The sequence below is a fragment of the Bos taurus genome, chromosome 19 (assembly GCF_002263795.3).
Source record: "Bos taurus isolate L1 Dominette 01449 registration number 42190680 breed Hereford chromosome 19, ARS-UCD2.0, whole genome shotgun sequence".
Classification (NCBI taxonomy): Eukaryota; Metazoa; Chordata; class Mammalia; order Artiodactyla; family Bovidae; genus Bos; species Bos taurus.
Genome location: NC_037346.1, coordinates 44,005,499 through 44,018,071, shown reverse-complemented (window position 1 = coordinate 44,018,071; position 12,573 = coordinate 44,005,499). Strand labels below are relative to the sequence as shown.

The 12,573-nt window shown below is 58.1% G+C and overlaps 3 protein-coding genes across 17 annotated transcripts in view; 1 reads left to right on the top strand and 2 right to left on the bottom strand.

Moving 5' to 3' along the window:
- LOC101907697 (translation initiation factor IF-2) overlaps positions 1 to 1,404 on the bottom strand; it is a 7,582-nt gene extending 6,178 nt beyond the window's left edge. The window contains exon 1 of the mRNA XM_024980907.2: positions 367 to 1,404. Within this exon, the coding sequence (XP_024836675.2) occupies positions 367 to 1,073 (707 nt within the window). The 5' untranslated portion in view covers positions 1,074 to 1,404. The remainder of the gene's footprint in view (positions 1 to 366) is intronic.
- On the top strand, positions 1,042 to 8,898 carry ATXN7L3 (ataxin 7 like 3). 13 transcript variants are annotated; one of them, NM_001192608.2, is made up of 13 exons: positions 1,042 to 1,161; positions 2,515 to 2,625; positions 2,925 to 3,057; positions 3,261 to 3,432; positions 3,634 to 3,731; positions 3,919 to 3,941; positions 4,263 to 4,308; positions 4,509 to 4,537; positions 4,826 to 4,894; positions 5,157 to 5,200; positions 5,464 to 5,535; positions 5,628 to 5,785; positions 5,898 to 8,898. In NM_001192608.2, exons 2-13 carry the CDS (start codon positions 2,575 to 2,577, stop codon positions 6,044 to 6,046), a joined length of 1,044 nt encoding a protein of 347 aa, NP_001179537.1. In that variant the 5' UTR covers positions 1,042 to 1,161; positions 2,515 to 2,574; the 3' UTR covers positions 6,047 to 8,898. The 13 variants fall into 13 exon arrangements, with proteins under 13 accessions (NP_001179537.1, XP_024835973.1, XP_024835976.1 ...); XM_024980205.2 differs by having other exon boundaries at positions 1,068 to 1,161; positions 4,242 to 4,308; positions 4,452 to 4,537; positions 5,139 to 5,200; positions 5,898 to 8,530; XM_024980208.2 differs by lacking the exon at positions 1,042 to 1,161 and adding an exon at positions 1,280 to 1,863 and having other exon boundaries at positions 4,242 to 4,308; positions 5,898 to 8,530.
- On the bottom strand, positions 8,611 to 12,573 carry TMUB2 (transmembrane and ubiquitin like domain containing 2). Of its 3 annotated transcripts, none has more exons than XM_010816383.4 (3): positions 12,466 to 12,573; positions 10,020 to 10,586; positions 8,611 to 9,877 (listed from the first exon to the last, which is right to left on the bottom strand). In XM_010816383.4, the coding sequence occupies exons 2-3, from the start codon at positions 10,559 to 10,561 to the stop codon at positions 9,511 to 9,513; spliced, it is 909 nt and encodes a 302-aa protein (XP_010814685.1). In that variant the 5' UTR covers positions 10,562 to 10,586; positions 12,466 to 12,573; the 3' UTR covers positions 8,611 to 9,510.

Below are 12,573 nucleotides of genomic sequence, written 5' to 3'. Positions count from 1 at the left end.
AGCCTCCGCCCTCAACGGAGGACCCTCATCTAGGGCGTCTGTAGGTTCTGAGGCCCGGAGTGGGCTGAGACCAGCCCAGAAACACGGGGAACCGAGGCTCGGACGAGGCCCCTCGGTTTTCTGCCCTGAGGTGACAACTGCGTCCCACTTCAACTCTGGCTTCTTCACATAAGTAAACTCCGGGGTGGTGGCACTGTGGGGGAAAAGAGCCGGGAGCCCGGAGGGAAGGGCGGGGGACCCTGGGCCGGAAGGCGTCCCAGGCGCGGCTGGAAGCCGGCGCTCTCTTTCGACGCCACCCGCTGCCCCCGCCCCGGAGCCGGCCGGGACGGCACAACGTCTCCGCCCCCAGCGCACCGCGCACCTCACCTTGAACGCCGCTCCACCCACAGAAATCCTATTGGGCCGGCCGGGCCGAGGCGAGACAGCGATTGGGCGAGGTGGCTCCCGAAGGCCCCGCCCATATCCCCGCCCCCGTCCCCGTCCGCCGGTACTTTGGACGGCGGCGTGGCGCCCCTCCTCCCCGCCCGGTCCCCGCCCCCTGGAGCAAATGCTGCCGAGCTGCGGCCGCCGGGCAGATGCACGCGCTCGGGCCCTTCTAGCAGGCGCGAGCAGTCGCTGGGCGCGCGAAAGCGAAAGAAGGAAGAGGAAGGGAGGGCGGGGGCGGGGTGTTGAGGAGGGGCGGGAGGAGGAAGAGGAGGAGGTTGGAGCGCGCTCGCGCTTGGCCTCGCGCCCGCGCGAAGGGAGGGGGAGAGGGGCGCGCGCGCGCACGCTCGCGTTCTCGCTCGCTCCATCCATCCATCCTCCGGTCGCGGCACGCGCGCGCGCTCCGGGCTCGCGCCGCACCCCCCGCCCGGGAGAGGCGGGCTGGAGTGGGGGGCGGGGGGAGGGGCGCGCGGACGGCGCGCGGACTGCGCGCGGGCGGGGTGAGGTGAGGAGGAGGAGGCGGCGACGGGACGAGAAGGGAGGGGAAGGGGCCATGGCCGCCCGGTGAGGCGGCGAGGCGGGGGGGCGGCCCGACCCCCCGGCCCCGGGCCCTGGGCCCCGGGGAGAGGCGAGGACGGACCGACGGACATGGGGCTCCGGAGCAGCCGCCGCCGCCGCCGCCGCCGGAGGACGCGGCCCTGAGAGGCCGCCGGGCCCCGGCGCGGCCCCCCGGGCGGGGTGAGTACGGGACGGAGACGGGGACGGGGGAGGGGCCTGCGGGGGGCGGGGGGCGGGGCCCGAGGCGGGGCTTGGGCCCCCTCCCCCCAGGTCTGGGTCAGCGCCCCTTCCCCTCCCCCCGGGCCGACGCGGAAACGCCCGGCTTCCCCCGGCTTCCCGGCCCGGCCGGGGCCCCCAGCTCTCCCCCTGTCTGGGTCCCCCCTGGGCGGGGCAGGGCCGGCCGGGGAGGGGGCGCGGGGCCTTTGTTAGGGAGCCAGGCCCCAGCCCCCGGGACAATAGAGGCACCCTCCCGGACTCCTCTCCCCGGCCGGCCGGGGCTGTCGGCGGGCGGGGAAGAAGAGGGGCCGGGACGTGTCCCACTCTGCCCACTCTCTAGGGGTCGGTCTGTCCCGGACCGGCGCCGGCCTCCGGCGGCTCGGCTCTCCTCCCCCCAGTCGGTATGATGCAGCAGCAGTGCCGCAGGGACGGGGGAAGAGCCGAGGCCCGGCCTCCTACCCTCCCCAGTGCCCCCGGCTCATTTGTCAGTCCCCACCCCACTCTAGGCCGGCAGCTCCTTAAACTCGTACCCACCGTTCAGAGGGGCCCCGGACTGTGTGCTCTGTTTCTGAATCCTTTGGTGGGGATTCCTGGACTTTGGGGCTCTTGGAGAGACTTCCGGGCTGGTCCTGAGGGAGGGAGGGTGGTTATCTCAAAGAAGAACAGGTAAGGGGAGTGCCCACTCCTGGCATGCCATCCCACCGGATTCTATCTCCTCTTTCTTGCTCATGGTGGCTAGGATGCCCTTTTAGCTCTAGGTTTCTGTGGGCTCTGCTCTCCGTCTGTAGTGGCAGGCTTATTTCAAGGGAAGACAGAGTGGGGTGAAGGTTGTAGGGTCCTAGGGCCATTGCTACTTCTGGTAGCAGTACCCCCCCAAGTGGACATCCTGGCTGAAAGCAGAGGTGACTCTGAGGAGAGCCTGGGGAGGGGGGGGAGTGTATTTAGGAGTCTGTGCAGTTCTTTGCCACACCCTGTGGGTTTGCTTTGAGGCCTTAGAGTTCCTTCTCCTCCCCCTGCTGCATTGCACCATGGGTATGGAAGAGGGGTTTGAGTTTTGGGAACCTGGGGTGAGCTGCTGCCTCCTGTAGACCCAGACTCTGATTGGCAGTAAGAGTCCAGGGCCTGAGTTCAGGCCTGGGAAGGACTAGGCCGCCCTGGGTTTCAGGCCCTGTAGGACCATCCAGACTTAACTGAGGCCTTAGGGAGAGGTAGATCCTGATGCCACCATTAAGCTCTGGGCAGCAAGGTGGGGAGGGGAGGTGGCAGCCGTTGGAGGTGCCTTGGACTCACACCAACATCCCCCCCCAATGTGTGCAGCCGTGTTGCCGCCCGCTGTGCTATGAGCAGTCAGAGCACCGTCTCCACAAGAGTTCACAAATGAAAATGGAGGAAATGTCTTTGTCTGGCCTGGATAACAGCAAACTAGAGGTGAGGGCTCCCCCACGTGTGCCTCCAGTTCTTTCTCTTGATGTCTCTCCTTTGCTATATCTGGAATCCACACCAGAGAGGAATTTGGGTAGTCAGCCTTGTTCCTTAAAGGGAAGAGCCAGCTAAGAAGGCCCAAGGATCTGGAAGAAGAAAGAACTCAAAGTCAAGATGGGGAAAAATGGCAAAGGAAGCTTTATTTTTGGCCAGGGCGAATTGGCAGGAGATTTCGTTGGTGAGAGTTGCCCTCAGTCCATGGGACTGTGACTCTCGTGACCCTGGATGTTCTCCCCTGGGCCCAGGCCATCGCTCAGGAGATATACGCGGACCTGGTTGAGGATTCTTGTTTGGGATTCTGCTTTGAGGTACACCGGGCTGTCAAGTGTGGCTACTTCTTCCTGGACGACACGGACCCTGAGAGCATGAAGGATTTTGGTGAGCGTCAGGGTTGAAGGAGAGCAGCCTAGCCCTGCCCTGGGAGTGCTTGGAGGGTCCTCCTCCAGCAACCACACCAGAGGTAGAACCTGGAGCTCCTGGGAGCTTAGGCAGGGGCTCTGAAGAGGCCACAAGGCCATGGGTGGGAATGAGAGGTAAGGGTCCCTTGCCTGCCCTGATCGCTACGTCTCTCCTGTCCCCAGAGATCGTGGACCAGCCGGGTTTGGACATCTTTGGACAGGTTTTCAACCAGTGGAAGAGCAAGGAGTGTGTTTGCCCCAATTGCAGCCGCAGCATTGCCGCCTCCCGTTTTGCTCCCCACCTGGAGAAGTGCCTAGGAATGGGTCGGAACAGCAGCCGAATCGCCAACCGCCGGTGAGGGCTTCTCCTTCTGCTAGAACCAGAGTGCCCATCTTTTGCAGCCCGTCCCATGGTGGAGTTCCCCACCACTCCCTGGGACATTTGGAGGGTATAGAGGGTGGGTTGTGCCTGGCCCCAGACACTCCCCTCTATGTGTGAAGTCAGGGGCAGAGAGAGATGGCAGCCTTGACCCTTCCTCTTCCCTCCCCTCGGCAGGATTGCCAATAGCAACAACATGAACAAGTCAGAGAGTGACCAAGAGGATAATGATGACATCAATGACAACGACTGGTCCTATGGCTCAGAGAAGAAAGGTGTTTGGGCATCTGGGGAATTGGGAGGGCCATCGGGGTGAGGCAGGCAGGCAGGAATTGGGTGTGTAACAGTCACAAGTTGTTATCCTGAACGAGGGAGGAGAGTGCAGCTTTGTAACTTTTCTTTAGGTGCCCTTAGGTTGGGAACTTAAAGTGACCCTGCCCTTTACCCTTTTGTCCTACACAGCCAAGAAGAGAAAATCAGACAAGGTGAGAGCTGGGGCAAGCATGAGGGAGATTTGGGCCAAGGACAGATACCCTCCCCTTTGGGCAGGGAGTCCTCGGGTGTCTTGACTCAAGTCTGAGGTCACTGGGTACCTCTCTGGGTTCAGGGCCGAGGGTGTCTGGTGGGCAGGAGGGCATCAGGGGCCTGGGGGGAAGGTGGGAGGAGGGAGTATGGGTGAAGGGCCTCTTACTGGTGGGGAAGAGTAGGAATTTGAGGATGTTTGTCAAATCTTTTTTCCTTCCCTGGGTTCTCGGCTTCCCCTTATCGTTACCCTTTCCCCAAAGCTATGGTATCTCCCATTCCAGAACCCCAATTCCCCTCGAAGATCCAAGTCTTTAAAACACAAAAATGGTAAGTAGGGCTGGAACAATGGGAGTGATTCTAACTATGTCCTCTGGGACTTGTTGCTGGAGGGTGGAGGTGGAGGGGCAGGGGGATTGAGGGAGGGCCTGTGATCCTTCTATCACCCCCACTTCCTCTCTGGTTATTTTCAGGGTTCTCTGTCTGTACCTCTGCATCAAACACCCTTCCCCTTCTTTTTTCTTCTTCAGGGGAACTTAGCAATTCGGATCCTTTTAAGGTGAGTAAGGGCTATCCCTTATAGTTTGCCTCATTGTGAGTCGGGTGGGCTTGGACAAGTGGGGGTCAGAACGCTAACTATATGGCATGTTTAGGTCTTGGGTCTTCATGTTCTTTGTGGGTCCTAATTCCTTACCCTGGTGCAGTTGGGGTGGAAGGAACTCTTGGAGAACTGCGGGCAATCTTAAGGCCTTGTGCTGAGGGAGGGGTAAGAGGGATTGACTCCACACCCCCACCCTCCCTTCTTTGGCCGTCTCTCCTCTAACCTGTACCTCTGGTTCTCACCCAGTATAACAACTCAACTGGGATCAGCTACGAGACCCTGGGGCCGGAGGAGCTGCGCAGCCTGCTCACCACGGTGAGGGATTAGAGAAGGGGGGAAGCCCTTGGGAGCAGGCAGAGCCACAGGCAGTGGTCGAGGCCTTGGAAGAGGCTGGTGCACAGCAGTGAGGGCATCTAGGTCTCTCTCTTGAATTAGGTTTCCTGGCTAGTGTGGTCTGCCATGGACGCCCTGGGGCCATTTCTGAGCACACAGTCTAGCATTTGTACAGAAGAGAGTGGCTAGTGGCTATAGAATAGGCTTCCCCCGTCCCTCCTTTCAGCTTATATTCCTCTTCCAGCAATGTGGGGTGATTTCTGAACACACCAAGAAGATGTGCACAAGGTGAGCTCAGAACCTAGGAAGGGGGCCAGGGGGCCCTCCGGCGCCCTCACCCTGGGCACGGGTCGGGAGTACCTTGGACTTCAGCAATGGGACTCCCACCCTCCCCCTCCCCTCCTGTAGGCCTTAGGCCACAATCTGGGGCCTCTTCATTCATCCCTTCCCGGTCTGTCCATCCCTCCCGCCTCTGCTGAGGGGAGGGGCTTCACCTGTGTTCCTCAGACCCTCTCTGCCTTGTCAGGGTCTGATCATTCTCTCCCCGCCAGGTCCCTACGCTGCCCCCAGCATACAGATGAGCAGCGGAGAACCGTGCGGATTTATTTCCTCGGATCCTCAGCGTGAGTGACCCTCCAGGAAGGGTGGTGGGTTGGGGAAGGTGAGGGTGATGGCTAGCATCCCTGAAGCCCTTCTCTGACCTCTTCCTCCCCAGTGTCCTTCCAGAGGTCGAGAGTTCCCTGGATAATGACAGCTTCGACATGACTGACAGCCAGGCCCTGATCAGCCGGCTTCAGTGGGACGGCTCCTCTGATCTCTCACCCTCTGATTCAGGCTCCTCCAAGACGAGTGAGAATCAGGGGTGGGGTCTAGGTAGGTGAGATAGCTGGGCCCCAGGGGCTCTCTGCCTGAAGCGGAGTGCGGGGGACCTTGCATTCCCCTGCCACAACCCTCCCCTCAACCCTCTTGCTTCTTTCCTCTTCAGGTACCAACAGTTCTGAGTCACGGAAAACCAAGAAAAAGAAATCCCATCTGAGCCTGGTAGGGACTGCCTCCGGCCTGGGCTCCAACAAGAAGAAAAAGCCAAAGCCACCGGCGCCCCCGACGCCCAGCATCTATGATGACATCAACTGACTTGGGTACAAGGGGATAGCCTTTGGCTGAGCAGAGCCGTCTCTCCCGACCCCCACCCAGGCGGCACAGCCTGGCAAATGGACGGCTGCTGGGGGTTTGGGCTTGGGAAGCTTGGTGGGCCAGGCAGGCAGAGGATCCAATTATGCACCCCTGGGGGGTGTCAGGGTCTTCTGCGATGGAGCGCGAGCCCTCAGCGTGCAGGACTCAGACCTGGACATATTATGCCTTGGACATAAGTTTGGCGGGGAGGCGGTTTTCCTATTTATTCTGTGAGTTACTGGATGTCCAGCTAGGCCAGGGGCCTGACCTGGGCACTGTGCCAGGGCACTGCCGCCCCCCCCACCCCAGGAACTGGACTAAGCCCTGCCGAGGAGCATCATGGCTACCCGGGAGGCCACGGGTTGGAAGCTGAGCCTGGAGGGGGCCTCCCCCAGCTGCCCTCAGCAATGTGAATGGGTCCGGTGCTTGGAGCTGAGGGGCAGGGCTGGGCGTGTCCTGTCTGTGTGCAGAATCCTATCAAATGCCCCCATCCCAGGGGGAGGCAGGCATGGTGAGCTGTCTGCTGAGGTAGGCGTCCCGAACTAGCGCCGCCTTCCCTGCCCCTCACAGGGGCAGCCCTTTCCCCTCAGTCCCCGGGGGCCTCCTTGGCAGCAGGAGCTGTCCTTTTGTTGTTGGGTGCCAGGAAAGGGCCTCCAGCCTCTACAGCTTCAAGGAACGGGCACGGGGAGGGTAGGAAGAGGGAGCTATGTATCAGGATGACTCCCCCCCTGCCTCTCCTCCCTGACCCAGGGCTGGCGAGGAGTGGGGCCCCAAGGTGAGGTGCTGCTTTATTTGAAATGTTTTCTTACCTCATTCCCTGCCCCAGGAAGGGGCCCAGCCTCACCCTCCTGGGGTGGCCCCATGTTCCTCCTGCCTACCCTGCCCCACTGCCCTCCCGGGGCAGCCCAGGTTCCCAACTGCTGCTTGCCACCCCCCCTCTTTCACCTTGACCAGCTTCAGTTCCTCTCTCGATGCTCCTGCCTCCAAAGCCTGCCCTGTCTTCCCTTCCTTTTGCCGCTTTTAAGTTATTTATTCTGTACTTGTGGTTTGGGGCTCTGAGGAAAATCCTGATCTTTTACCTCTCCCCCCTTGCTAGGAGTGGGGCGGGAAGAGAGAGTGGTCTCTGTATTGTGGGCTGTCCGGAGGGGGCGGGGTGCCATGCCTGGGCAGTGCCCCCCTGCGGGACTGTCGTGCCAGTGTGCCCACCTGCCTGGTCTACATCCTGAAGAGATGTATCATTCAACCTCCACATGGGCACCATCGCTCCCAGGAACTGAGCTGGAGGACTGCAGTCCAGGGTGGGAGCAGAACTGATGGCCCCAGGGATGGAGCTGACCCTCAACCATGTTCTCTGGCACTCGCTGGATGTGACCCCTGCCCTCCTCCCAGGAGGAGCCATCCCACATTTGGGTAGTTAGTACCCAGGACTGATCGGACTGATCTGGGTTAGGGACCCTAGAGGGTTAAGGGAACAACAGAGATGGGGCTGCAGTACCCTGTCTGGAACCCCAATCTCGCCCTGGGTGGCTCTGATTGTGGCTGATGCCTGGTTACAAATTGATTTTTAACCCAAGAATTATGATTATTTTTTAAAAAGCCAAACAGATTTTGGCAGGAGTTAGAATAAAGCCTGGGGCCTGGGCTCCTCCGTTCTCGCCCCTCCACAGCCTTCTTCCTCCACGGGGAGGCCAGAGGGCAAGGAGGATCTCAGCCAGCCTCCAGCCTGCTCCCAGATGAAGACCTGGGAGCGGGTTGGAGGTGAAGGGAGGAAGGCTGCAGGCCACTCTCCCTTCTGAGAGGCAGTTGCAGCTCAGGCCCTAATACACCCTTTCCCCTCTGGCCTCTCCGTTTCCCCCTTCTGGTTGGAGGAGGGAGAAGTGGGAAGTCGTTTGGGAACTGGTTTGTCCACATCCACTTCCCCATTGTTCCTTGGCCCGCCCTCAGGGCAGAGCCCCCTGCCCAGGCTGGGTAAGAGATGGGCTTGGTCCAGCAGGGACCCTGAGGGAGCAAACCCCCTTCCTTCTGGGGAGAGTGTGCCCCCCTACCATGTAGTTGAACAGGGGCTAGGAGCTCTCCACTCCCTTCCCTCTAACAGCAGGCTGTGTGGGTTTCAATTCCCATCCTTCCCACCCCGGCTAGGTGTCGTCCACCTTGTATCCTATCATGTGTCTGAGTGTGTGGGGGGGTTCTGTACTAATTTCCATGGCCGGTGGCTTTTCCTTCCATGCATCACTCCCCCCCGCATGCCCAGGGGCCACCCGCCTGGCATTACCGCATGCTGGGGTCATTGGGGGAGGGGGGTGGGGCTCACGCTGTCCTGTGGTCTTGAGATTTTTATTTTTGCATATGTAATCCATCCTGTACAGGTAGCTAACTTTGTAAACGCTGTGTATTCCCCCTGCCCCCATGGCTGCTGGTGTAAATAAACTGCATCTCCCGTTGGTAGCCCGGCCTGCCCACCCTCATTCCCATGTTGCCGGGGGCAGAGCAACCAGCGTTCTTTTCATGTCACAGGAGACACCACAGCCACAGAATGCAACTTTATTCAGTCACAGATACTGACCCTCCATCCAAGAGCCCCAGAGGCAAGGGCCTGGGGCCCAGTGCTCCCTACCCAGAGCTGTCCTTGGGGCTGGGCAGGGTAGGACACTGGCTGGCAGCCAGAACTGCCTCTTGCTTACAGCCTTAGGCCTAGGTTAGCAGCAGCTGTGGCCTGGCCTCTCCCGGTGCTGGGGGCTTGGCTTTGTGCCCCAGTCCCCTTCCTGACTGAGCTCTATAAAGGACTATTAAAAAAAAAAAAAAAAAGAATATAAGCAAAGTGCTTTGGAAAAAAGGGAGAACACTGGAAACTGTCCAGAACACAGGGAACACCCTATTCCCGCTAAGGGGTGGAGGGAGAAGGTAGAGGCGGCCAGGTGCCCACAGGGAAAGCTGACACAAACTTCACTCCTGCCTGTATGATTTTAGGCTCAAAAGAAGGATGTTCCACTAGGAAACCGAGAGAGACTCCAGGTTCCCTACAGAAATGCTGGGGCCATGCTGAGCTGCCCTGGCAGGCAGTCCTGGGGGCAGAGGAGCAGACATGCAGGATAATGGAAGGAGCTAGGGCCACGGCTGGGAGGGAATCCTCAGAGCCCAGGCTCCCTGTTGAGCTGGGCCACCAGCTCAGTTCTGAATTTCAGGACCTTAGAAGTGAAGGAAGATGACATTCTCGTTTCTACCTGAGTTGTGCTTGCACAGAGGGACTCTCTGTCTCCTCATGGACGTGAGGGGAATGCTCATGCCTGCCTCCTGAGTCCTATGGAGGAGGACCCACCACATCCTTTCCACCCCTCCTTCCCAGGCCCTTGGGCCCAGCTCTGGCCAGGAATGGGGGGAGGCCATAAAGGAGGAAAACCATGCCTTTCATTTTCTCCCTGTGGTCCTTAGCGTCCATACATCCCAAATACTAGGAAGCTGAAGAAGACAGTGACCCCCACCAGGGAGACTGTGGCAGGTGCTGTGAAGAACTGGCGGTAATTGATACGGAAGTACCAGACCACACCCAGCAGCACCACAAACACAGGCACCATGAGGCTGCCCACACTGACACCGAGGTTGGGTGGCTCAGTGGTTGAGGAGGGGGCCAGGGAGCTCGACGGGCCTGCAACAGCTGACCCAGGGGGTGAGCGGTGACAGTGAATCACACAGTTGTCGGTAATGTTCAGGGAACGCAGTGTGCGGGCTGGGTCCTGCAGCAGGCGGCCCTGGTAGATCAGTTTCATCTGGCTCTCCTGTCCAGGGAAGTATTTACTGTAAGGGTGAGATAGAAGGAAAGACAGAGGATGAGGAATGAGAAGGCCGAAAGGCAAGGCGCTGGGGGGTGGGGGAAAATTGAAGGGTGGGTTTCTAAGGCCCCATAGGGGCTGCACTTGACACTTCCAAGCCCACGTACCTCTTCAGAGCACCCACAGTATCCTCTGGCCTGGCCACAGCGAGCTCCTCCGTGTCATTGAGGAATTTGAGCCGCACACTGATGAGGCTGGGGCTGGAAGGCAAGCAGGTGCTATCCTCCGATCTCACAGGTGCCTCCAGACTGCTGTTTCCTGGGCCTGCTTGTCTTTTGGGCAGGCCTTGGATGTCAAGCAGATGCTCAAGGCTGGGCTCAACACCACCCCCAGCTCCAGGTTCCCCGGTGGGGTCCCCCCCACCTTCGCCAGCCTCTTCAGCCTTCTCATCATTACCCTCTGATGGATGGGGGAGTTCAGTTGGCTCTGGGGTGCCTTGGCCCGCTACCAGATGGTCCACATGCCCCAGGTGAAGGACGGATGTGTCGCCAGCTGACACAATAGTGCCCAGGAGCGGGTTGCTACCGCTGTCTGCTACGTAGGTAGAGAGCCAAGCTAGGACCAAGGCTAGAATGAGCACCACCACACCCGCCACCACAGTCACCTCATTACCCACACCCTCAATAAGGGTGACATCAGAGAGCTCCATGGCCTGGCTGCTGACTGGGTCCACACTGCAGGAACAAAGGGGGACAGTATCAGCAGGGCATGAGAGATTGCAACCAGGTTTCTTGTTTGTTTAGGTTCTAACTGACCTGGCCCTGAAAGAAAATGCAGTTCAGTATCCTAAAGAGACACAAACCTCCTAACTCTGGACCCCCAATCTATAGCTAAGGATTTACTCTTTGCCTCTGTTGTGAAATGCTGGCTTTCAGGTTGCACACCCTTCCTCTCTCACATTCCAATCCCCCAATAAGCATGGATCACCAAGAAAACGTTACAGTTTTGTTGTTGCTGCTGCTGTTACTGTCTGTTGCTTTTCTGGGAGGTGGGGAAAAACATTTGCTGCTTTGAGCCCTGAGTTTCTCTAGGATTTCTCTCTTTTGGTAAAGCAACTGTGCTCCCCTGAGATGCCTCTAAGGTGGCTTCAGGGGAACCAAAAAAGCCTGGAATATTTTATTTGGGAGTTCCTTTGGAGGCACAGCAGAGCCACTCTTGCCAGATTGTGTCATTTGAACCCACTCTCATTCAATCACGGATTGAAGTCCAGATGTCAAGAGCCAAAGAAAATCAACTTATCAAGAGCAAAATCAGACCACCCCAAAGGGACACCTCTGTAGGGACCATCAGCAAACACTGTGTGTGTCTCCTCTGAAATTCTTCGGCAGCAGAACAGGGCAGACACCAGAAACACCACCCTCCTAGGTCACCGTAGGCTCACAACTACAAAACCACTACCTGCATGGAACTGATTCAGAAAATATTCCAAAATGGCTCCCACAGCCCATATCACAATCTCCCTTTTTGTAATGTGTTCTTGACAGTTTCTTAGAAAGGTAGGAAGGATCTCTGTTTGCTCCTTGGAGCACCTCTTTCCCTTGGAGAATCTCCTGCTTTCACAGCTGTCCTTGGGCAAATCCAGTCTGATGATTATCATAACCTGATTGTTCTCACAGTGCCTTATCTACCTACCCATCTCTCCACTAAACTCCTGAAAGATCACATGTGTTTCTCTATGTACCACAGTGCCCAGCATAATCCCATAGCAGTTGCTCAAAAATTATTTGTGGAACATACCAACATGTGAATATTTTTTCACCTCCTAATTTGGCACGTGGGCCCTGGAGTCAGGAAAACAAAAACAGAAACCCCAAAACTAATTATAACCCTCGTCTTGCCTCTTACTAGCTCTATAACCTCAATTTTCTTAGAGCCTCAGCTTTCTCATCAGTAAAATGGGGTTAAAAATAGTACCTACCTCATAAGGTTGTTTTGAAGATGACGGGAAATCATCGAAGCAAAATACTTAGAACAGTGCCTGGCACATTGCAATTGTTTAGTAAACAAACAGTACCAATTATTTATCACTCAACAACTAACCCCTGATGGTAAGAAGGTTGGCATTAACCCTGATTTACAGAAAAGGAAACTGCCGCGAACAGAGGCAAAAACGACTGGCACTGGCACTGGCACAGGCACAAGGAACTTTCGAGGAGAGGGACCGGGTAGGACCCCAGGTTTCCCTCCTCAGAGGCCTTTGCTCTCCTCAACCTGTGAGCGACCCTGATAGCACGGTGAGGAGGGGTCTCCGATCCTGCCTTTCCTGACGCGAAGGCTCCGCGTTTGGGCGGTCCTATTCCCGCGGCGCTGGAGAGGGGTCCGTGGGGCCACTCGAGCCAAAAGGCTGCCTAGTTCCTACTGCTGTACCCAAAACTCGTTTCTCCCAGCCAGCGAGGGGTAGAATCGGGTGAGGGGGTCACAAACCATCCACACCCCTCAAACTTCGGGGCGGGGCTGGGACACTGGGGGCGGGGCTTGAGTACGCAGAGGAACATGGGAAATTAAAGGGGGACTGGACGGGTACAGCACCTGGATAAGGAAGGCAGGCCTCACCTGAAACGGCCAGAATAAGTGTTTTGACTTCGCCAAGACGGCCTGTGGACTCACCTTTCCGTAGGGGTCGGGGGAGGGGCTGACTAGCCCCGTTTCTACCCAGGGTAT

Coding starts and splice junctions, on each gene's coding strand:
- ATXN7L3 (XM_024980201.2), top strand. CDS start 2,416: ATGCCACCATTAAGCTCTGGGCAGCAAGGTGGGGAGGGGAGGTGGCAG. Junction 4,895..5,138: donor TGCGCAGCCTGCTCACCACG/GTGAGGGATTAG, acceptor CCCTCCTTTCAG/CTTATATTCCTCTTCCAGCA. Junction 5,201..5,463: donor ACCAAGAAGATGTGCACAAG/GTGAGCTCAGAA, acceptor TCTCCCCGCCAG/GTCCCTACGCTGCCCCCAGC.
- TMUB2 (XM_005220925.5), bottom strand. CDS start 11,865: ATGATTTCCCGTCATCTTCAAAACAACCTTATGAG. Junction 10,587..11,830: donor CTTCAAAACAACCTTATGAG/GTAGGTACTATT, acceptor TTGTTCCTGCAG/TGTGGACCCAGTCAGCAGCC. Junction 9,878..10,019: donor ACTGTGGGTGCTCTGAAGAG/GTACGTGGGCTT, acceptor TCACCCTTACAG/TAAATACTTCCCTGGACAGG.